General features: G+C 40.6%; 1 protein-coding gene across 2 annotated transcripts in view; it reads left to right on the top strand.

The window, feature by feature from the left end:
- Window positions 1-24,570, top strand: part of TAFA1 (TAFA chemokine like family member 1) — a 218,301-nt gene that overhangs the window by 157,484 nt on the left and 36,247 nt on the right. For both annotated transcript variants that reach the window (XM_086845647.1, XM_023935161.2), the window contains one exon: window positions 16,926-17,066. In XM_086845647.1, coding sequence (XP_086701773.1) covers window positions 16,926-17,066 — 141 coding nt within the window. The remainder of the gene's footprint in view (window positions 1-16,925; window positions 17,067-24,570) is intronic.

Below are 24,570 nucleotides of genomic sequence, written 5' to 3'. Positions count from 1 at the left end.
GGCACATGGGAGATTCATCCGTAGCTTGAAGCCCAAGAACAAAGAAGTTTTGGAGAAGGTGTGGCTGGCAGCAGAAATCAAAGAACTGGGGAATGTGCATGACAACTTTGACATTTCCTGCCTTGTTCTGTCCTGTAGCAGTGACTCTGGACAAGGCTCTGCAAGGCAGGCTGTCAGATGGGGAGGAAATAAATAAAAGTTTAGGGTGTACTTGTGATGGCATTTCATAGCACGGGCTGGAGAAGGAACGTCAAAGCTGATGTGATTTGAATATAAAGAGAATGCAGGAGATGGAGATTTGCCCTGGATAAGAGCAGGAAAAAATGGAAATGCAAGACCTGCAAAGGGATATAAAAGTCCCAATATATGATTTATGTTAGGAATATGTGTCCTAAATAGCTTGGTGATACTTTACAGTGGGTTACTATTTTCAGATGACTAGAAGAATGACCTCTGGGACGTTGGGACCATCTCTGGGAATTTAAAAACAACCATACTGGGTCAGGTCAGGAAACCAATCTTGTTTCCAGTAGCAGTTGCAGCACACGCCAAGGCAGAGCACAGGAGTGATAAACCAACAAGGAAAATCTCCTTCTAGACCTTTCCAGTTTTCAGCAGTTTGTGATGCAGGGATTGTGTTAAATAACCCCTAAAAGAATTTGCTTTTCTATGTGCTTTGTGAGCTCAAAACTTTCAGCTTTCATGTCTTTTGTGAGATTTTGCCATTATATTTTGAAACTTCATGTTTTGTCTTAGCTCCCAGATCTAACACTGGAAAACACAGTGAAAATTCATATTTTCCTGACGTCTCTCAGTACCCTCACTACTCATCACTGCAACCACCTCTCTTGTTCATCACTCCCAATAATACTGTTCTTCAGAAAATCACTCTTAGGTTGGTTAGAAACATTTAAATTTTGTTCTTAACTGACATTAGTTCTCTACCATATTAGAATGAATTTATTTTTTACTGTTGGGTGTCAATGAGTTGCAGCTGACTTTTTTTGTCCTCTTCTATTCACTTTATATTGCTATTTTACTGAGTTCTGTTAACAGATATTTATTGGTTTCATTATTGGTTTTATTTTGGTTTTTTTTAAATGACAGCCAAAACAATTGGGAGGGGTGGTGTGGTTACCTTAAACCTAAATTTAATCTAAACATTCACTTTGAATTTCAATTTCTCCAAGAAGTTTCAGCGCAGTTTTGCACTTCTTTTTTTTTCTTTTTTTGCTTTGTTCTGATGCCCAAGTGCTTTTCTCTCCCTGTCCTGAGGATCAGAAGCAAAGCCACAAACCCAAGAGCAGTTGTCTGGAAAGCCAAATGTCAGAAACTGGCCAGAGGGAGCAGAGCCACCTCCAGTCCATCATGCTGACGACCAGCTGATGAAATTCACAGCAGGATAAAAAGAATTTCTTACTGAGCGAGGGTCAGGGAGTGAGCAACAACAGCTGAGAGCTTGTTTGTCTTGGGCATTGATCAGTGCATATTTTCAATCATCTGAAATATCATCCCCTTTGAAGCAGCCACAGTCGGGAATTTATTTAGGACACAAAACCAGCAATGTAAACATGGTTGAATCTTGGAAGAAAACTAACAGAGACAACAGCTCTGTGCCATTTCTTTTGTTTGTATAATTAATGTTCAACATTAAGTGTTCACTGGGCTGACACATCCATGGTACCAGCAAAGTAAATTCACCCAAATGCAAGCAGTTTCTCTTGTATTGTTTTTGGAGCTATATGGTACATTTGTTCAGCTCCCTAGTAATACTTTAAAAGCTAATTAGTTTGAAAAGTAAACAAATATGCAAATATAAATCAAGAAGTTCCAGTTTGTTGTCTCTGATGTTTTGGGTAGAGAGAACCATGACTTTACTGAATTACCAACAATGTTGTAGTTTCTATTTTCTGTTGATACTTCCTTTATCCAAACTAATTTTAAAATAATTGAAAACAATACTTCAACTTGTACAAATTTTCAGCTGAAATAAGTCAACAAAACAGGAATAGTGGGGAGGAGCCCACAGGTGCCCAGGTGGGATATTTATGCACAAAGATAACAGACCCCTCTGACAGCTTACCTACATCAGCCAGGGGTGACAGCTGCAGTGAAAACAGGAATGAACAAAGCAGGAGAGGAGAATAGGAAACCTGTGGCAGCTCTGTCCTGTTGTGCCTCTTCCCAGCCCAGTTTGTGCTGTGCAAGTCTTGGGGTCCCTCCCTGACTCTGGCTCTGCTGCAGCTCCTGACCAGGAGCTCCAGTGGTACAACCCATCCTCCTTTCTGCCCTGTGCACTGACACCCTCGTTCCAGCTGAGCAGGAATCTGCTCTTCAGTAGCTGATAGCCACCCCAAATATCCCAGTATACAACTGTGCCACCAAAACATCGGCACACAAGAGTTCTCACCAATTTTGCCTGGGTGCAAGAGACCGTGAGCTCAGCTTTGCTCCCTGCTTCAGTAGCTGTTAGCCACCCCAAATATCCCAGTATCCAACTGTGCCACCAAAACATCGGCACACAAGAGTTCTCACCAATTTTGCCTGGGTGCAAGAGACCGTGAGCTCAGCTTTGCTCCCTGCAGGATCTCATCAGGGTTTGGGAAACAGAGCTGTTTCTGGATGCCACGCTGCTGGTATTCCAGGAGGCTGTTCCCTGGGCATAACCAGTGAGCAGGAGGACAAAGACCTTCCAGATCTAGCCAGAAACCCAGATTTTTTTTCAATGATAAAACTATACCCTTGACGCTTAGATATAGACTCAACAATGTCCAAAAACAGTAATTAGTGATGATGATAATGATGATGATACTACCACTAAAAATAGTAATAATAATAATTCATTACCTTGATATAAGGGAGCTCCTGGTTCATGTTTCTAAGGGAACACTCAGATTATAAACTTCTTAGTCAAAATGTTTGCCAGGGGACTTCAATATTATCTGACATGACAATTATTTAGGACCTAATGCTATCTCACTGAAAGAAAGTTTCTCACAAGACTGTCTCCTGGTCTCGGAAAGTCCTGCCATTAGATTTTTGTTCCAGAATCATTAATTCACTATTCTGTCTCTCAGTATGACACTGTACTTGCATATCCATCTCTTAGAATGGTCTTTTAGTCTAAAATTGTGGCTCTAGTGTAGCTGAATACTGTTTATTAATGTGAAAAAACAATAATATCTGATCCTGAAAGTATTAACATATATATATATTCAGGTATTGAAGAGGTGATTTGCCCCACAGAGAGAATTATGATTTTTAAATAAGAGAAGGACTGTGACGCATGAGACTGTGAGGTGATTGCAATATCAGAGGAAGAAAACGGAAAAAATGAATTCTACAATTATTTCAGTAGCCTTACTCACTTGATAGTGTGGAAATTATTGTAATTTATTTAGATTAAATTTGTGTAAGCAAAAGAATTTTTCTAGGTACATTAATTTATCAGAAAAAAAAAAATCTGTGACATTTCCTGAAGGTTTCTTTTTTGTGGTGATTGAAACCAAACCCACGTCCTAAAGCTATTATTGTAGCAACAAGGATTTTCTGGCTGCATTACTTGTTCACAGATGGTTAGCCTTTGACATGGCAATGAGATTGTTCACTTCTGCAAGATGTTAGCACAGATCAATAAGAAAACTGTCTTACAGAGGGAGCACCTGTTTGTCAACCAAGGCTGCCTTAAAGGTATTGCTGATATTACATTTTTGTTTGTTCAGTGGAAAGTCAGTAGTTTTCCCGGCTGCAGGGTTAAACTCCTTCTTTGTTAGTGTGCAGTTTGATAGGAGAAGGCTCCCACTGGAACAAGAGGGAAACCCACATTTGCAGTGCTGGGTAAGTTGGTAGGTTGGGCTTGAAAATCTGTTCCTTTTACTCCATTTAGGGCCATGGCTATTGCAAGTGCTAGTTTAGTTTTCTGCCTAGCAAAAAAATCATCATTCAGGTTTTAAAAGAAATATTTGGGGATGGCTTTATCCAGGCTGTGGCTCACAGGAAACAGGGCCTCTGCCAATTTACTAGTGATAGTAAAATATGTGTTACAACACATGTCACTAAGTTCAAGGTTCATAATAAAAAGGATCAGAAAAATCTGAAGGCCCAGGAAATTATGTGATTGTAGCTAGAAAAATGAAATAATATACCTGGGGAAAAGAAGTATTCAGGCATTAATGCTGAAAATTGCCAGCTACTACAGTGGGGATGGAAAAAATGGGAAAGTGATGGCATTTTCTCCAAAAGCAGGAGGTATTAGTGTCTTTCCTTGTTGAGAACACTGCTGGGAAACACAGAGCACCGTTTCAATTAGATATGGCATTCCTCTTCCATCTCAGACTGTTGGCTGGATTTTCTATTACAGAGCATCTGTCTCTATTTCTACACCCTGTTTTTTATTCCTTGACCATCTCCACAGTGCTGACGTGCCCAGGCAGTAATAAATACCAATGTATCTGGTAGCTTATACACTGGTGATCAAATATTCTCAAAACTATATTAAGTTGTGCTGGTTGTCTATGTTTTAGTTAATAATACTGAAGAGCTGAGTACAGACAAATGCTGGATTGGGAAAATAGGGCAGATTTTCTCTCTTAAATGGAGATAATAATACTCATCCAATTTACAGCACAGAATTTCTATCACTTTTAATAATAATGAAATTGTTATATAGTGGAATTTTAAAAACATCAGTGAAGTCAATGATGCTGAGAAGAGATGTGGACATCAGTAAGTTGATGGGGACAGGCTCATGAAGAAAGATGAAGAGAAGCAGCAAATGCACAGCTTGTCTAAGTGGTGATAATGATGATGGGGGATGTGATGACCATCTGAAACATATCTGACATCTGTAAATGTGGAACAGGGAATAGTTGTGTTCAGTTGGTCATAGCATCACAATTAGTGTTAATGAGAAAAACTGAGCAAAAGAAAACAGAACATTCCTTTTCTGTTCAGCCCAATGGTGGATCCCATTAAACACCAGAATGGCATCTTCAAAGGATCCCCTGTTGCACCAGCAGAAGTCCAATTGCTTAAATAATGTGAAAATAAACTGAGCAAGATGCTCGTGAGTGCGTGGAGGGAAACATTTTTGACACTGGGAAAGAATTGGGCAAGATGACCTCTTCTGCTTCTAATTCCCAGCACACCATTAAGGAGAGTTAGTAGAGCTGTCCTACTTCTAGTTTACAGGCTTTTCTCAATTTTTTTTTATTTCTAATGAGAGCCCAGTTTATAGCCAACATTATCCGAATCTTTTAAGGCTGGAAATGCAGGCAGGGATCAGAGCATCGGGGTCGTTTCTCTGGTGGGGCTCACCTGGAGCTGGATCCTCATGAACCCTGTGGGATGGCACTTAAACCTGAGCTCTCTGAAGCAAAACCTTGGGGTCTGAGTGAAATGGGGTTTGTCCAGGTGGACAAAAGAGACTAAGCTGGACATGAATCAGGACAAGTCTAAGAGGCGAGGGAAGGACCCTTTGGAGGCAGTGCTGGAATTAGCACAGAATCTGCAGCACATCAGAGACGCTGCTTCTCCTCAGCAAGCTGCAGGACATGCACAGAACACGTGCATGTATCTTTTTTATTTTTGCATAATTTCCCTGGATTAGATCACTTGGATTATTTTGGAACAAAAGCTGAATTTATTTTTATTTTAATGTAAAATGGTTTCTTTGTGACCATAAGAGACGTAGCTTAAATAATTTCTTACTTTCCCCTTTCTGGTGATGATGTGAGCATGGTGTAGTTTATTGGCTGTAGTACTATATAGGAAACTGGGAATCATTTGTTAAAAGTAGTTATGTGAATTACAACACACACTGAGACAGGGATTTTATCTTGAATTGAAATTTTTTGACATTGGCCAGTGAAATGTCAATATTTTTCGTTAAAAATATTTTAGTTTTTAAAGAAATCTGTATAAAAAAACAACTCTTAATTGAAAAATCAGATTCCAAATTCTCTTAGATAGCGTTTGGATGAATACTGATCATCACCAACAATAAACAGAGAAGAGAAAAAGAAATATTTTCTGTCCAGCCTCTTAGGTTCTGCTAACTGCAGAGCTCCCCAGCTACTGTTTAACTAATAAAGAAAAAAATTAATATGAATTTTAAGCCAATGTTGTAATGTGTCACATGTTGCTTTCAAAATAGGAAATTATTTGCTCACTAGACTTCCTGTATTTCTGCTCAAGTATGCAGCCCTTTTTATTCACATTATAAAGGAACAGAGTGAACTGAATTGCACATGTATTCAAAGGAGCAGCACAAATCTGAACAGCAGCCAGGTGATCAATTATTAGGAGGCAGTACTGCATTGTGTTGTTCATCAGGAGAATTACAGAGAGAAGAGAAAGAAATTGTCAGAGAGAGAAACATTCAATGCAGTTGGGAAAAAAAGGTAAAGGGGGAGAGAGAGAGATTGGGGAACCAGAATAAATCAGGGTTACAATTGTATGCAGAGAGCTGGTGCGGAAAGACAGAGCAAATCAAGGTGTCAGGAAATAAAATATTGCTCATCAACAGAAATAGGGAGGAGAAAGACATCAAAACATGGAAATTCATGCAAAAAGAAAAAAAAAAAGCAGCTCAGGATAGTGACTGTGGAAAAATGTAGGAGAAGAGAGGTTTGGTAAGTGATTAAAGTAATATGGAAAAAAGAAAATCAGTCAGACTTACTTTGTTTGAGATGAATGTCACCAGAACAAAAGCAAAAGAAGAAAATAAGAGGTGCCAAAAGTTATAATGAAATTAAATATTGCCACTGTCCCCTTACTTAAAATTTCAGTGAGGAGGAGGCAACCACCCTCCCACTGAGGCTTCCCACAGAAGTGGCTGCACTGATGAGTAAATTTTGAGAACAATATGGTCTGAGTCTCACTTCATCCTCTGCTTCCCCCTCTTCCTCAGCCATGGTTTGGTCCTGACCAGAAGTAAAACAGCTCAATCATGTCTGGAGGGAATAGATCATTTTGAGGGGGATTTTTTAACTTGCTAATTCATAATCACAGTAGCGTAAGCCTTAAAGTTAAAATAGATTCTTTTGAGAGAGAATTCCTTGACTTGTTAATTCATAACTGAGGTATAGCAGCCTGAAAGTTAAAATATTGCTGCTCACATACCCAGTCCCTAACATTTACTGAAGTGCTTGACTGTGCTTGACGCTAAATAAGGTTCAGAAATGAATGTGCTATAAATTCCTTAGGCTGGAGACTACCAGGTTCTTCTGCTATGGATAATGAATGCAATGTAAAATGCTTTCCATGCAAAAACAACTGATTGCTTCTGAGCCTTTGGTCCCACCCTCTGTCCTTCTGCACCATTGTGCAGCCAGTTCCTGGCACAGGAATCGTTTTCTGCTCAAACACAGGACCAGCTGCTGGCGGTCACAGTATGAATAATTCTAGAAATATATGGGGTGGGATAATGGGCACACTTGTCCACTGAAAAGTGCCTGGGAAGTGATTGCTTGGCATTGCTCAGCTGCTGCAGAGGACAGGATTTACTGCTGCTGCTCATCACACCTTACACTGACTTTTGCTTGCACGTGCTGTAACTTGCAGTCTTTGTTTTCCTTCTCATGGATTTTGTAGGACGTGGTCAACCCCATCCATGAAAATGTTATTGACATATAGCAAGTTAACTCATCTGTAAGAGATCCCATTAAAAACATCTCCACTTTGATCCCACCCTGACATCTCAGTTTTACACAGTGGCCAAATTTGTTTAGAATCCTTCCTTCCTGTTATTTTATTTATTGCCATTCGTTGGAAGATTAATGCAGCCTCTGCACTGGTTATAATTCTCTCCATCAGTCTGTCTGTGGTATCTCTGCAATCCCAGCTCTCCATCACTGTGCATTCTTTATGGATCACATTACTTTCACCACTCCTTATCTAACTACTTCATAAAAGCACCTCACACATTTATAAAGCATGACAAGAGCATTACCATAAACTGTGCTACTGTGCTCAGTAAACACATGATAGGCTCTCCATAGGCTAATCACCTTAGTGGATAAAATTATCTGGGGATGACTTTATCTGCAACCATCATATCAAATGATGAACTGTATAGAGCAACATTGTTTTGCTTTTCCACGAGAATTTAAGATCCCTGAATCATTTAGTGATGACTCAGAGCCTGGATTTGAAAGTTGGCTTTTGTGGAGTTGCCTTGTAATCAGTGGATTATTTTATAAATATTTTTTAAAAATCCTGAAAGTGTGACATTTTCATGTACCATATGAAAAATGCAAAAGCTACATCATGAGCATAGTAAGAAATTTTGAGTCTCTTTTAAGGCTGGAGGGAAAATTAATATGGTTTTCCAGTTTGGAGTAGTCTGGAAATGAAGGTATTCAATAAATGTATTAAGCACTTTTAGAGATCTGGTGCTTGGGGGAAAGCCTGTTGGGCATAAGTGAGACTCTGTCAGGACCAAGCTGTGCTTGCATAGTTGACATAGAATAATTTCTAAATCCTTTCTTAGTAACCTCTCCTCATGCACATTTTTATATTCATTTCTCATCAGGAGCTGTGACTGAATCACTTATTTCTTATAAACTTAATTATTCCATCCAAAAAGAGAGAAGTCCCGTCTTTCTTTCATTGTGTGTTTTTCCTGAAACTTAACACTGATTCTTTGGACACTTTTGCTGGCAGCATTCAGAACAACGTTTTGAGGTTCCAAGAACAATATTCCATGGTTCACTCAAATTTTATTGTGAGAGTATTTTCAGGCCTAATTCCACTTTGGATTTTCACTGTTCTCTGGCAAGGAACTAGAGATGTCAATACTGCAAATGTTCCTTTCTGTTAAGCAGCAGAAATGTACATTTCTCCACAGCTTTGATACCTAGAAAATTTGTTCTGGGTGAGAATTGTGCAGCTGCAAAGCAATGATCAGAATAGCACAGCAGGTCTTTTTAATCTCTAGTTTATACTGCAGCCTGCAGTTTAAGTTATAGGAGGAGTGCAGTCAATGCAGGCATATTACATCTATTTTGTCCAAACTCAGTTTTTTTTTATCCTCCCTGACATATCAAATATTAAATTTTCCAAACCACCCAAGTGACTAAGAGCATGATTTTTTTTAAAGGTACTTACAAGATTTTATGCTCAGCCTTCCTGGCATACATCATTTAGACCAAGACATCCTATTTACAAGTGATATAGACCTCTAGGAGTGTCATATCTCACTGAAAGTCAGTGAAATTTAGAGTCATAATGCTTATTACTTTTTGATATGGAACTTCAGTTATTTCTCAAAAGTAACATTCTTCTCTTTCTGAATTAAGTCCTGCCTCTTCACACACATCTCTTAATGGCATTCCAGAGCTGTAAATCCCACCAAGACTTCTAATTTCTAACCTCCATTTCTCAAAGTTGCTGTAAGTTGGCCTCCCTTTGAAGTAAAAAAAATCTCATTAAAAGACGGAGGATCCCCACTAAGAGAACATTGGATTCTTGCCTGCCTCATGAGTTACATGTCTGGGTCTTGTAGTTCATCAGAACAAGAGTGCTGATAGTCCCCATCACAATTCCCTTGCCATATTCCCTGTGACAAAAAAGCCATCAGTCCTGTGGGGAGGGGGCATGGCCCTGGAAAGGGACAGCTCCACCCACAAGAGGTGGGATTTTTTAATAGATTCTGTCATTTGGGGGGTATATTGCACACAAGCATGCAAAATCCTAATTAAAACGACTCATAACCTTGCTTAAATAAGTGCTGGGAGCAGATTCCTCATCAGCATTCCTCTCCAGCCACCCTTGCCCTGTCGCCCCCTCTCCCTCCTCAGCCTTGCTGGTTATTCCTCTGCCTTTGGAGCTGCACTGTGCCAGAGGCAGGAGCTGCTGGAAGGCTGCCTTGTTGTTCTGGAGACCATTTTCCCCTTGATTCATCTGTAAGAGATTTTTTATTATTTTTTTATTTTTTTTAATATGCATAAGAATAAGGTCCTGTGAAAATTTCTCAGGAGATCAATTTGCAAGGCTCTTTAGTAGAAAAACCTATTCTCTGGTGTGTATATTGGTTTGATATGGAAATCCATAAGCCAGCCCAAGATCTGAGCACGGTTCACATGCTGGTGTGCTCTGGGTTTTCCTTGTGAATTCAAGAGTAGAATCCATACCATTTCTCCTTTACAGAAAACACATATTTTTAATTTTTCCAGTTTGTGAGGATCAGAGTCTATTATATTCTGGGTGTAAGTATAAGAATCTGTAAATCTCTCAGATAAAAAGCCTCCTGTGGCTGATGGAAGATAGCATTAGTAGAAAACTGTAAAAGACTACAAATCCTTGTGCTAATTAGAGCTTTGCAGATCCCTGCTTCTCCTGTTATACTGAATGGGAAATACAATGCAAATGGAAAAAAAGAAGTTAATATTAAATTGAAATATTAACATTCTGCTGAACAAAATACTTTAAAGATATAGGTTTCCTCTAGAAGTTCTTTTGTTATTCATTTTTGCAGAAAAGTTTGATTTCATAAAAATGGCCTTTTTAGTCAAGATTAGTCTTAGAAACTTAAGAGTTTCTAAGGTAAATAACCAGAGATGCCTGTGAGAATGCACATTAGAATCCTCTTAGCCCAGGAATTCTCACTCCAGAATCTATCAGAACTTTGGCTGAGTGTGAAATGAATTTTCACAGGTAACTGACCTGCCTCATCCAGCAACTCTTCTCCAGACTCTGACCAAGGGCCAGCACAAAGCAAGACAATCTCATTATCTCTCTTACTCAAATGTGCTGTGACACAGGAGCTGGGGCTCAACCTGTTGGGCTCTCAGAGCTGGGACCTCCAGGAGTGCTCTTTAAAGTGACCTGGACATCAGAAAAACCTCAGTGGGGTTTTAAAGTTTAGCACAAGGTGCATTTCCAAGGGAAAACAAATTTCACTAGCCATGGTTCTCTTGTTCTGGGCTTTGGTAGAGGAGCAGCAGTTTCTTTAAGGGGGTACCCTGTGCCTCCAGAACCCTTTCAGAGCAACAGCAGTCAAAGAAATAATATCCCAACCAAAACTTAATGACCCACAGTGGGAGTCACTAATGTTGCTGCTGTTGCATAGAGTCTTCCCAAAATGAAAATAATAACACAAATCTTGAATAATGAACAACAAAACACTGACTATTAATGAAAATATAAATAGAAATTTAGGAAACAGACCACTGCAGTCTATTCTGATTCACTGGGCTAAAAAAAAAAAAAAATCCACTATATATCAGGGGACTTGCAGATCATGTGTGGAGCATTCCAAATTCCCATGGTAACGGGAATTCCACATATAAAGAATAGCTGATCAGTTTATTTGTATCAGTTATCATAATGGAAAATAAATAAGGAGTAATGCTGATGGGTTATACTTAGGTCAATTTTTTGATGGTGCCTTTGTGTTACATCAGGTTTATGAGCCAAGTTCAGCTGTTTTGTGACTTCATTGATGGCAGTTAACCCTAACCTTGAAAATGAGTGAAAACCCTAAGCCCTCTCTGATTGCTCTGAAAATGCATCCTGTAAGCTTGATTCTTTTCCTTCTGGAATAGACACACAATGTCACTGGATTATATGCAAAAGAAAAATTGGAGTGTAATTGCACTGAGGCTATGAGAAATCTTTTATTTGTTCACTTGTGAAGTGGCTTGTGGTGTAGCATGAGACTTTTTTTTTTTTTCCATCTGTTACATATTCCTGTCAGAAGCAAAAATGTTGCTTGGTAAGTTCCATAGTAGTGGTTTATTATTTCTTAAAGTAAAGTATAGTATTTTCCCCTGTGTGCTGTGTAGTCTGTAGTTCTGGCACATTAGCTGGCATAAACATTTTGATTAAAGCTTATGAATGTATTAATTACACCTGGGAAGTTTCCAAAGCTTATTCAAACTGAAAACTCTTTAAACTGCAGCCCCCAAACCTGAATTCTTTATAGTAAATGTGAAATAAAATGGCTGTCACAGGGCTGTTTTTCCTTTCTCTTGGATGTTTTATAAAGACATGGGGTGGCAAGGGTGCAAGTTCTTTTATCCATTAGTTTCTGTGAACACTTTTTCAGCAAGTCGAGAAGTGTCTGAAGAATTTTTGCTGTCACATTGTTAAACATTTGCTTGGAGTCTCTATAACTTAAATTCTCTTATAAATTTTCTCTGTTCTCCTAGGTGTAGCAGTAGCATCTGCATACGCTCAAGCATTTTCAGAATAACATATGGGTCTGTGACCTTAGCAGGGGGATAGCACTGGCACTTAGACTGGCTACTTGAAGCTGTATAAATAAATAGAGATATCACAAACCAGCTATAGACCTAATGAACTCTTTGGAAATGTTGATAAAATTGGTCCATACTATTTCTTTTGCTTGTATTCCCATAGTGAATTACCAGTGGTGTAACAGAAGCAGAATTTGGCCAGGAAAGCCCATGATGTGGTTTGGGCACCACTATTTTTTTTTGCAAGTAGCGCAAACAGGTTCTTACAACAACCTTCATCTGGATTAGGCTGTGAGGTGCATTTGCAATGAGCTAGAAGCAAATGCAACAGAGGATCTGAATTCTAAAATGGCTGGGTGTATGACCCCGAGAAGAAAGGCACATCTTATCTGTCAGCCGTCTGTGCCAGCGCCAAACAGCCCAAGAAGTCTCACCAAAGCTCTGCTCTGCTCATGCATTCATGCACACATGCATTCATTATGATTGACCTGCCCTAGGAAGGTCCATTAAGTAGAACTCATTTCAAGCACAGATGGTCCTGAATAGCTTAATGTCTGTCTGGTGGCCAGAGTAAGTGAATTCTTGATGGCCTTAGACTTCTGATCACATACATGCAGCCAAGGAGGAAATGAAAACATGTTTATCATTTTGATAAACAACCTCTCTCATTGCTGCAGGACGCTCCATGTAACTCAGCAGAGTCAAATACTATTAAATTGTCATCACTGTCAAAGAGAGAACATATAAGTTTTGCTACCTGAGTCATAGTTAATGACTTCCACAATGTATAACACAAATCAGTAGTGCTGTTTGCCTTTTTTATGTTTGTTTACTGATAAGTTCAGGCTTGGCTGGAATGCAGAGGTAAGTTATAATTTTGAAGTGCAAAATATGCTTTTATTATTACCTCCTAGCTAGAGGTATAAAAAACAGAGATGACTAGAAGATGGCTTTTTGGCTTCTGCCAGGCATGCACTCAGACCTTATAGGTGATTAGCTATTTTAAATCACAGCCTCCCACAACAGACTCATGCTTATGATAAAATATTTCACTCTGTGGTGTGTAAACTCAAGGTGGCTTTATAAGAGAGACAAAAATGAGCATTATTTCAGGAGTTTAGTGTCCTCCAATTAGAACTAAAGCATTTGCAGGAGTAACAAACAGCTGTCCCTGTTTTACAGGAAGAATGATCTATTATTTCTACAGTTTTCTATTTTAAATCTGTGCAGATAAAGGATTTCTGGAAGGCTAGGAAATATGAGCAGAGTTGCAATGACACAGATGCCATCTTCAAGAGTCCAGAATCCTCCTGGCAGGCAGTTCTGTCCCTCTTGCTTTGGCCACATTTCCTTTGTGCAAAGCTGAGGATCTCCTGTGAACTGAGTGCTCAGAAAGGATCAGCTGTTCTCACTATCAAGTCCTGCTAATGTTTGGTGTGAAGAAGATATAAGTCAAGACAGGACATTTTCATTAATCTCTGAACATTCTTGAAGGAAGATCAATGCTCTTCCTGATCTGCAAGTTGCAATTCCATTCCTAATCTGATTTTCTTGAGTCAGAAGGGAATTATTAAAAGGGAAAAAATGCCAGGTGGATAAAACAGCCACTTCATGAAATGTAACTGTCAACATTACATTCAGAAGACACTTACTTCGAGGATTTTTAGGCTCCTTTCCTCTCCTTTTAAATTCAATGGCAAATCCCCTATTGACTTGAATGAGTTGGATGAGGCTATTATCATGGAATCAAAGCCAGAAGCTACTGTAGCTCAAGAGACCATAAACATCCAAAAACAGAGACATTTGTGGGGTTTATGACAAGGATTCAAACTTTTGCTGCACTCACAGTCTATCGGGTCAATAATTCACTTTGTATTTCAGGACTCCCAACCATTTAATAACTTTGCCAGGTCTTCCTATAATCCAGAATCATTGAGAAAAAAAAAAATTACTCAGGAAAGTCATCAGATATTGAATGAGAGCATTTCTTGGTGCTCTCCAGCCCCCTGCCCCAAAAGAAGAAAGATGTATATAAAAAATAAAAATCACAGAGTACAAAGTTATTTCTCCTATCTGTCTGAATACGATGAGTGGTTTTCAGTGGAAACTGAAGATGGATTCTTGTTCCTCTCCCCACACAATTAATTTCCTCATTTATGCAGCTGAAGTAGATTTAAATAGAACCTCCCACCCTCAGTATATTTCTGGTATATATGTTTCTGTGAATGATGTAGTAAAGAGCATGCTCTTTCAATGAGGTTTTTTTTCCTATTCTCACTGTGTCCATTTATATTTGTCTCTATTCCCATTTTGTATTCATCTTTGTAAAAGTCTCCTGTGTACATGCATGGCTGGTAAAATTCATACCAGCAGAATACATTGCTTGTAATGCTACTCAGTGAGAATCCATAGGCTAAACATCCTCTAATGGAAATATCTGAGCCCACTTAGCAGATTTTTCAGGAAAACAGGCTGTATAACATGAAGAATTTTCTCCATGTGAAGTGGATTTTTTTCTTCTCTGTCAGCACTGGAAGGGGTCTTTGTATTATTGTAATTATTAATATTTGCATATTTTTATAGTCTATATAGATAAAACTTCCAGTTAATGTGTTTAACTGTCTAGCAGTTTTTCACTGCTTTTATAGCTTCATTATGTTTTTCCCCTCCTAAACAACTACACACTTTGAGCTAAATTCTTTACTGCTCCAGCAACTTGAGCTTCCACATAACAATTAAAGGTGTTATAAAGCTCTTCCACCACAACCCATTATTCTGAATAAATAACCAAATAAGCAAGATGTGGTCATGTGGTTCTTTGTTCTCATACGGCAAATTTATAGAGAAAATTAAGCATTTAGGTTATTCACAGATATTTACCACACAGTCTATGTAGTCTAAAATTAGAAATGCTTATTACTGTGTACATTATCTTTATTGTTGAAGTTCCAATCAATAAAATCACAAATCTCTCTTCTCCTAGGGCATGACCATAAGATGGATTAAACCAATGAGAATCTTTTCATTGCTTTCAATATGATTTGGATAGGGGAACAGGGAGTTTGTGTGAAGGATTACTTCATAGAAAATACAAGCATTTGGGGTTGAGATGATTATCACAATTCCTCTTACTCCTCAGAGACACTTCACAGCCTGTTTGTTAGAGGGTGGCTCTCTGAATTGTTGGGATCTCTCTTTTTTGACACCTTTTGGCTTTCAAAAAGCTTGTGTCAGCAGCCCAAATGCACCTAATAACTAAGAGGTGCAGCAGCACATCTCTCCAGATGACTTCAATATTTACTACTGAATTAATCTCATGCTTGCAAACTCCACCTTGTGACACCATCATATGAGCAACATCAGACCAGGCAGAACCCTCCCTGCCCAGTGCTTCACTAAAAATGCCACATTTGTAGAAACCACAGGTACCAGGACTCACTCCTGGTAGGGGATGACTCCCAAACCTCTACCAAAACTCCTTGTTCACAGCCAGAGGTGGATCAGCATCTGCACACTTATCCTCCTACCTGGCCACGTAGCACACAGTGTCAAAAGCTGTCAATATTCTCTCTAAAAGAATGAAAGCCAAAGATATGAGTAATGTGGTTTATGCTGTAGTAAAAGCACTGTGCACTTAGCAGTTCTTAATGGCATGAAGAAATGAAGATCTTCTAGAATATCTTGCACATCCTGCCCTTTAGTGGGCAGCACATGGGGTTTTGTACTAAGCTGAAACAAACCCTGCCAAATTTATGCCGCAATTTCAGAAAGCAGCCAAATATCTGTGGGGAACAGCCTGACACCATTAAACACTCAGTGATTACGAGCTAAATGCAGTCTGAGGAGTGCAGAAATGACCTGGGCAGGGCATTAGCCCACTGTGGTGGTGTCTCCTTGCACGGCAGAGCTGGGGTGAAGGGGAATGGCACACCTGGCACTGCATTTCTGTGCTCAGCATATGGCACAAGCACCAAGCATTCACCAGCCCAAAGGCACAGAGTATCTGCTGAGCTCTCCTCTGTGCTCCCCGTCTAATAAAATATTGCAAATGGTCATAAAGAACAATCAGGGAGAAGACTAATTAAACCTGGTGATCTCACACACAATGGGAATGTTTCCTGCCTTAAAACTGCCAATTTAGTGAGAGGGGGAGCAAAGGGAGGTGCTGTTGGGCCACCCTGTAACCTGGAGAGACTCATTGTCATTCCCTGAGGGCTGAGAACTAGCACAGAATCAAATATTTGGAGAAAAATCTTATTTCTGGATGGATTCTCTTAGGCTCTGTCCTTGTATGAGAAAATGTTTGGGGAAGAGGCCTGTCATATTACAAGCATAAAACCTGCCAACAGTAGTTGCACATTTTCTGTAGTATTTTAGCTACGTTTCTTCGGGCCCAGATACCGACAACATTATTTTTAGGTCAAAATTTATGTGGATGTCATAGAAACTTCTACTATAAGAAAGGCAAGGGACACTTATCTATATTGTCTATTAAAAATTCTAGTATAGCAGTACCTGGCTTATTTGGGAGCACACCCAAAAAAAATTTATTTAGAAATAAAACTGTAATCCCACCTGTAGAGAAGCTGGGCAGAGGCACAGACAGGAGCACGCCAGGGTGCTTTGATTAGCCACTGCTGCTCTTCCTAATCAGAGTGTCAATATTCTCTTTTTTCTTTTTCTTTTCTTTTCTTCTTTTTTTTTTTTTTTTTTTTTTTTTGCCAGAAGGAGGAACGTGTGAAGTTATAGCAGCACACAGATGCTGTAATAAGAATCGAATTGAGGAAAGATCACAAACAGTAAAATGCTCCTGTCTACCTGGGAAAGTGGCTGGGACTACAAGAAACAGACCTTCCTGTGTTGATGGCAAGTAGCTCCTCCTGTGTATATGTTTCTGTTTGTGTACCAGTAGAAAGCTGTAAGTCTACAGATTTTGTGTAGGAATTGTGTTGTGTTCTTTATTTAACAAAAAAAAAAATAGAAACATCCATAAAAATAAGTATATATTTAAATCTCTTTCTTGCCACTTTAGTGCATAATTCTGTGCATGTGGGTTATGTTAAGGTTTACCTGCAAACTGTGAGAATATTGCCCAGTATGGATGCTTTGATGAGTATAAATGATTTATTATTGATAAATAGCTGGACAAAATTATCCCTTGAGTCACTTCACGGAGCCCCTGTGGTGCCACGTTAGTTTTGATTCATAAATATTTCAAAGGACAACTGCCATTCATTTTGATTTAATTAGTCATTTGGAGAGTCCGTGGCAACATAAATAAATGAATCTTGTATTCTGGTCCTGAAACGAACATTACAGAAAGCTGGATAAGAAATCTTTGCCTTTTGAAATCACTGCTGCTGTTACTTGTCACAGGGATTTGGGGTTTTTTGTTTTGTTTTTTTCCTGAAGAAAAAGCACCATGTTATTTGTGTCTGGGCTTCATATCAGGTTTAGCTCCACAGGGTGTTTTCCTCTCTGGGGCTCCCCTGCCAGCCTTGCAAGGTGAAACCACACAGCTTCCCTCATGGCTGGGAAGTTCTTAGCAAAATATAAATCACATAAGAAGATGGGAAGTAAGTGGTACTAATCCCATTAGTTACCCTTCCCAAAGAAGCTGCTCTGTGCTGCAGAATCCCTCAGTGCAGCAGCTTTGTGGAATGGAGTATCTTGTAAAAATCCCTCGCTGCTTTTTCTGGTGAAGGTTGTTTGTACCAACCCACAGGTGCTTCAGAGAGCCACGGGTTGGTTTTGGCACTGTAGGCTCTGTGCTGGGCTCTCCTCATTCTCTCCATGGTGGAATCCCATGGGTGAAGGTGTCTCTGCCAGTTTTGGAAACACCCAAAGTTTCCTCTTCTGGTCTGTGTTTGGCACTCAGCTTCACCCTGAGCAAGAGTGGGGAGCTTTACAAGCAAATATTGGGAAAAATGTTCTCTTCTGGGTACCTTTCCTCAATCCCAGGCTGCCAAGGGATTAGAAAGGAACAGGGAGTGGTCCAGTGTAGCTCAGGCAGGTGTTGTAGTTAGACAGGAATATTGGCAGGTGTTGTGGAATGGAGAATTGTGCAGATAAAGATCATTCTTGCAGATTTGACACCAAAAAATTGAGAGAGTGACTGCCTTAGAGGAATCAGAACCTCATGTTTTCTCAGCAGGTATTTCTGGCATGTGGATATCTGATTTATATATTAAAGATACAAAAGGAAATATTATTTTAAAAAGGCACTCAAATTTTTAAATTATGAAGCAGTGTTTCATAGCTTGTTACACTGGGAATACAATTCAGCTTCTGAACTCATGATTAAAACCAGGCTATTGAATGCACCTGTGAGTGATTACTTTAGTCCACATCCTGTAATTCTGTTATTGCTTAATTACCCTGATAAAAAGAAGCTTTTCTTTTTCTGCTAAGCACTCATAAAACGGTAGGTGAAAAATACAGCTGGCTGTAACCAGAGATCAGCTGTACAAGCCTTGAAGAATTTCATGTTCTTCATCAGGTCATGAAACACAGAGGCAGCAGATAGAGCAGAGACACCATTAATTCAGCTCTCATAACTCTGTTCAGAGAAGAGAAGCTCAAAGAGTGCTGTGCTAAGAAAAAAGTCGGGTGCAGGTGTGGACTGGAGCCTAATTGCTCTGTCAGGATTACAATAAAGAGAAATGTTATTGTCTGGAATTTTGAAAGGAGTTAGGATAAAACAATGGCTAATATGAAAGTGTAAGGCATTGAAGTCGCTGGTAAGACTCGCTGTGGCTTCAAAGCCAGCAGACGTGAACTACAAAGGAATGTCTTCCCCTTTCAAGTTTAGTTGTTGTAGTCAGCCCATAGCTGCTTTTGTAGATGGCTGGAGAACGGTTCAAAAGCCCAATATGCTGCTGGTAAAAATTAATCCAAGGGACATTTGCTTTGGCCTTTGTTTTATCCCAGACTTTGCTTTGTGACTTTTGACATACTGACCTGGTTTAAGTCAGAACTTTTTCCAATTTGGTGGTTCTGGTTAAGACAAACTCCCAAAGCTTCCCAATGGAGACCCATTGATGTCAGTGCTTTAACTCACAAAAAGATTTGGGATTTGCTGTTTATTTTGTATATGAGAACATTTCAAAAGGTCACCTGCAACTTTTTACTTTCTTTATCCACCATATTGAAAGGATTAAGACCAGTTAATCTCACACTAGGTTTTATTTAGGGTGTGTTAATATATATAATTTCAAGCCATAATGTGTCATTAAGAAATCTTGCTTGGGTCCTAATTAAATATCCAGAGGTGTTGAAGTGCAGCAATATACTCACACCCAAACAGAGACATCACCTCTGAGAGGTGACAAGGACTGGGAGACCCCTGTGAGCAGTTTGCCTGTTGGTTATCACCTCGAGCCAGCTCCACCCCATGCCTATGTACTAGTGTGCATAAAACAGGCTGAACCGGAGTATTGCCCTGCCAAACTGTGACTTAGTGGTATTGGGATCAAGCTTTTGGTGTTTCCCAGTCCAATTTCATCAGAAAACAGCACCTCAAGGCTGCTGCTTTGCCAGTTTGATGCCGAGTTGCAGAGGAGAGATTGTATTGCCTTTCACTCCTACCAGTGATTGCTCTGGGACACAACTGGGCTGGGGAGAGCTGGCTTTGTTTTCTCTTTCAGAGAATACAATTATATGTAGGAGTCATCTTAACATGAAATAAGTATCAGGGGTGATGAATGGTGCTTTGGTCCCTTTTGTTGAGATCTGACCATCCCAGTACTCAGGGCTTGGCAGGCAGTCCTCCTCCTGCACGGGCTGAAATTCAGGCTGAGGTTGTTTGTACTATGAAGGGCATGAAGCTGATGTGTATTCCCAAGTATCACTTCCTGCCAAGTCCAGCAAACCTTTTCTTTGGGGTTTCATCTTAATAAAGTATAGTAAGGCCAGGCTGTGGCAGCCTCAAAAGTCACAAATGATTCCTTGTGGCTCATTCAGTCCTAAAAGCTGCCTCCCTCACCAGTGAATTATGCAGTAGCAGCAGTGGGAGCAAAGCAAAAGCCAAACCTTGCCATGAAACACAGACACCAGTTTCTGTTTCTTTGCCTTTTCTGCTGCACATTTACTTTCATGATTCCCTTCGCTACTTCAAGGTCCTTTTTGTTTGAAGGATGGTTTGAAATGTTCCCTTTCCCTCTCTACAATTTATCTTGCCTGCCACTTGGCTACAGCATATACCACGGGCATCAGGCTGCTCAGCTTTCTGCCATGGATATTATTAATTTCTTCTTTTGCCCAGATACCTCTCCAGAGCAAGTCCCAGGTGGATTCACTTCATTATGTGTTACAGGATCCCTTTTTCTGGGGAAAGCAAAGTCCAGCATTTCCAGTGGGCTCATGAAGGCCCTCAGGTGCCTCAGCAGAAATTGCTGTCACTGGTGCAGCAATTTCTCCTGTGGGGTGAGGTTTTATTCCTTTGTCACATCATTACTATAAAAAAAAGATACTTAAAATTTTAATACTGTCACTTTTATACTGGGAATATTGTGTTTTGACCCATATCCTTTAAAATGGTATTGAACCATCCTGGAGAGTCAGTAGTGGTTATGTCTGTGTGTTCTTCAAGGCTTGTGAATAATATATAATTTGTTCATCTATACTGGAGTTTACTATGTTACATTCAATGCTCTCAGACACACATTTTTGTTTTAATGTTTCATTTTCCTGTTCCCTTCCCTTCAATCTTCTTCCAGGCTATTTTAAACTCTTTCACAGGCAACCTCATATTTCTTGTATAATTATCTGTGAAATTTGTTGGACCACAGAACATGGAACAACAGAAAAGCACCTGCACTGACTTTTGAAATCAGCCACAAAGGGACTTTCCTGCAGGTTGTGTGTAGTGCCAGTGCTTATAGGAAATGAGGTGGGTTTAACACTGGTGAAAACCAATAAAGAAAAAGGAAGGTGCTAGTAAAATGCTTAGCAGTATCTCTCCCTCTAAACTGTACCTGTAAGAAAGGCTTCTGCAGACACGTGAGGTGATCCCATTCCATGTTTTCTGCAGCACAGGATTTGAAGCATTAACTCTCAGGCAGCAGGATTAGTGGTTTAGTCTCCGTGGTTTGGTCTTGTTCTGTTTTATACCAGTCATGCATCGTGGGAAAGGGAAATCATTCACTGATACAGAAAAATCAAATCAAGCCAATATTTTTGTTTTTCACAGATTGATTTCGGATCACCTGAAGTTCCAGATCATTCCAAAACGTATGATATATTAGCATACATGTAAATACTTCAGATTTCTATTAGTCTGAGGATCACTAGCCACCATGTGGTCCTGTGAATTTACATCACACTTCTTCAGGGCAGCACTACCAAACCAAACATGAGTCTCACTGACCAGTGGGAACACTTTTAATGCCTCTCTGGGCCAGCAGCTCACACCTCTCCAGTCATGCTACTGAGTGATGGGTGCTGCTCATCCTTATTTTGCCACGTGCAATAGCTGGAGCAGAGGGAGGACATTCACAGTTCACATTCCATTTGATGATCTTTTCCCTCACCCAGGACCCACAAACCACAAGGTCCCATCAGATCTGACACTCCTCAGGCAGACAGTAAGTGCAGCCACACTGTTGACATCAGTTCATTTATTTTTATTTTTAAATTATGGGTAAGATACTGGCTGTGGAGCAAGCATCCATAATTCAGGAGTGTTCCTTCAGGTCAGAAGGAACTGGTGCTGGTCCTCAGCATCCTCCCACAGCACTGGTGCCACCCCAGCTTGCACCAGCTGAGGGCTGGGCATGGGATGCACAGACCCTTCCTGGCTCTCCCTGGAGTGAAAGCAGGATTCAAGCCTTGTAGAGTCAAATGAAAGACTCCTATTGACTTTGGGTCAGGTCCTTAGTAAATGCTTTGTTAGAGATAATCCTGTATCTATCAGCACTTACATCAAGTGAAAACAGTTCACAGTCACAAAGCCAATAGTCTTCTATTTATCTAATGTGTACTTTAGGTGGTATCACCAGAAAGCCCTTTTTTTTTTTCCCACTGTGAAAATACTTTCAATCAATTCTTATTTCTTGAAGAAAGGGGGAAAAATGCTTTTTGAAATCCAAGGAGTCAGCTTCTCATCCCTCTAGCTGTGCTTCGGCCTAGATAAGAAGAGATCTCAGGGTCCCATATTATTAATTCGCTGTCTATATGAATAACGAGCAGCCTTGGTGAATTATTCCACACTCCTGGGAAAATCTATAGCCCTGTCCTTCTGCAGCACCACTGGAACCAAGCAGTAAGCTCATATTTATTTTTATTTGGTGAATTCAGATGACTTCATTTGTAAGGAGGAAAAAATGCCTCTCCTCCCTATTGACATCCATTTAGTAAGCTCAGAAAAAGTCACCAAATATCACATGTGCTAGTAAAAAACTAAAAGAGGGAGAGAAGTCTAACTTGACTGAAATATTTTAGGCTTCTGTTTTGTCCAGATCACGTCTTCTTGAAACGCCCTTGCAGCCACCCTGAAATCACAGCCAGATCCTGAGAGGTGCTGACTTCAGAGGCAGCAAAAGCAAAGCTGGCAGTGGCCATGCAGAGTAATTAATTCATTTACCCAGGCACAGAAGCTCCCATTACCAGTTTTCCTTCCCATTGCAGGGCAGAGGCTGAAGGGAGCAGAGGGGAAGCGTGTGCCTCACCCTGCCAGTGCTGGCTGAGATTTCATGTCAGAGCACAGCTTCTCCTGAACCCAGAGCATCAGTGAGCAGCCTGGGGAGAGCAGAGAGGCTGTGCTTCTCCCTGAGCAGGTGGATGTGCAAACAAATCTCTGTGTGGGCATATGGATCTGTATCTATGCACACACACACACACACATATATATATATATATATATATATATATATATATATATATGTGTGTGTGTGTGTTTGTATTTCTGTGCACACCCTGCAGAGCCACCCTGCCACGGGAGGTGCCTTGCAGCACCCAGAGCTGCTCACACACACAGAGATGTGTTTTTTTCTGTGATTCAGGTACACACAGGCAGGACATTGCAGGAGCAAACCTGCAGCTCACCTGAGCCAGTCTGCAGAGAGGGCTTCCCAGGCAGGTGCTCCCCATCTCCCAGCGAGGGCTGTGCCATTCCTGCTGCATGCAAACATCCCCAGGCCCTGGGGACAGGGAAATGCCTGTTCCTGCCTTTCTGCTGTGAGGATGGTGCAGCTAACGAGTGTCTAACTGTGGGTCTGTACAAGTACCTCTCCATCATGGCTAGAATTTGTCTCCCCACCTATGTTTTATATTTCTTTCTTTTTCCCAGTGACATTGTGGTTTCCTGCACAGCAAAGCAACCGCCCTTTTTAATATCAAGCTCATAGAACAGCTGACTAATCCACCCCTGATGAAGTGCAGAGAGCTCGCTTAAATCCCAGTTTCTGCAGGAAAACCATTTTCTTATTCTACTTAAGAGGGGTAAAAAAAAGTCATGGCACTGTCTCCATCTGTGTGAGGGGTGGTCGCTTTTCCAGGCTCCAGCTGGCAGATTTCAGTGCTGACACAGAGGGAGCAGAGCCCTCACAGCCAACCAAGGTGCACAAACAGCATCCCTACAGTGAAATAAGGAATGGCATGGCTCTGGAGCAGTGTGAAGACACACAGGAACATATAATTACTTCACCTCCGTACAGAGGAAAGTAACCTTTCACTCAAATACTTGCAATAAACCTGCTAGAGGCTAAATGGAAAAACAGTAGGAGATTTCTCCTCTGATAGGTAGCATTAAGTGTTAATCACAGCACTGGAAAGAGCCTGGGAAGAGGGCTTGGAGGCAGGGAGGGCAGCTGGCCACGCCAGTGTGCCAGGCACAGAGGGAAAAAGAAACATGAGCTGGAAGGGAAAAGAGAGCCTAGAGAAAATTCCCTTGCAGGGATGAAGCCACAGGCAGGAGCATGGGTTCAGGTTAAGGACTGGTCAGACTGCCTGGAAAGCCCAGAGAAATCCAGGACAAGGGGTTTCACTGCTCTGCAGACACAGATCTGCTGTGGTGAGCCCAGAACAGCAGACTCAGCCCCTGTGACCCATGTGCAAACACACAGATGATAGATCTAGGGGCAAAAAGAGCTACAGCAATGCTAAGGAAGGCTTCAGCAGCCCTTCACCCAGAAATGCTGTGGGAGAGATTTTCAAACATCAGGAAGGTCCAGCCTAGTGTGTATCTGCCCTGCATGGCATCAGGAGAAAGAGGTTTGCTGCCATTTACTGCATCAGCGTGGAGAGGTGATCCAGCTGATGGAGGTCGTGTGCTATCTTAGGAGCAAGAGGGTTAAACCTTTACACCCTGCCTTTAAACAAGCTCTGGGTTCATCTTTTCCTTGTGTGGCAGAGCACACAAGCACAGCCCGAG

This window comes from Cyanistes caeruleus, chromosome 11, assembly GCF_971803275.1.
Source record: "Cyanistes caeruleus chromosome 11, bCyaCae1.hap1.1, whole genome shotgun sequence".
In the NCBI taxonomy this organism is placed as follows: Eukaryota; Metazoa; Chordata; class Aves; order Passeriformes; family Paridae; genus Cyanistes; species Cyanistes caeruleus.
Note: the sequence above shows the minus strand (reverse complement) of the source record. Positions and strands in the feature narration are given on the sequence as shown.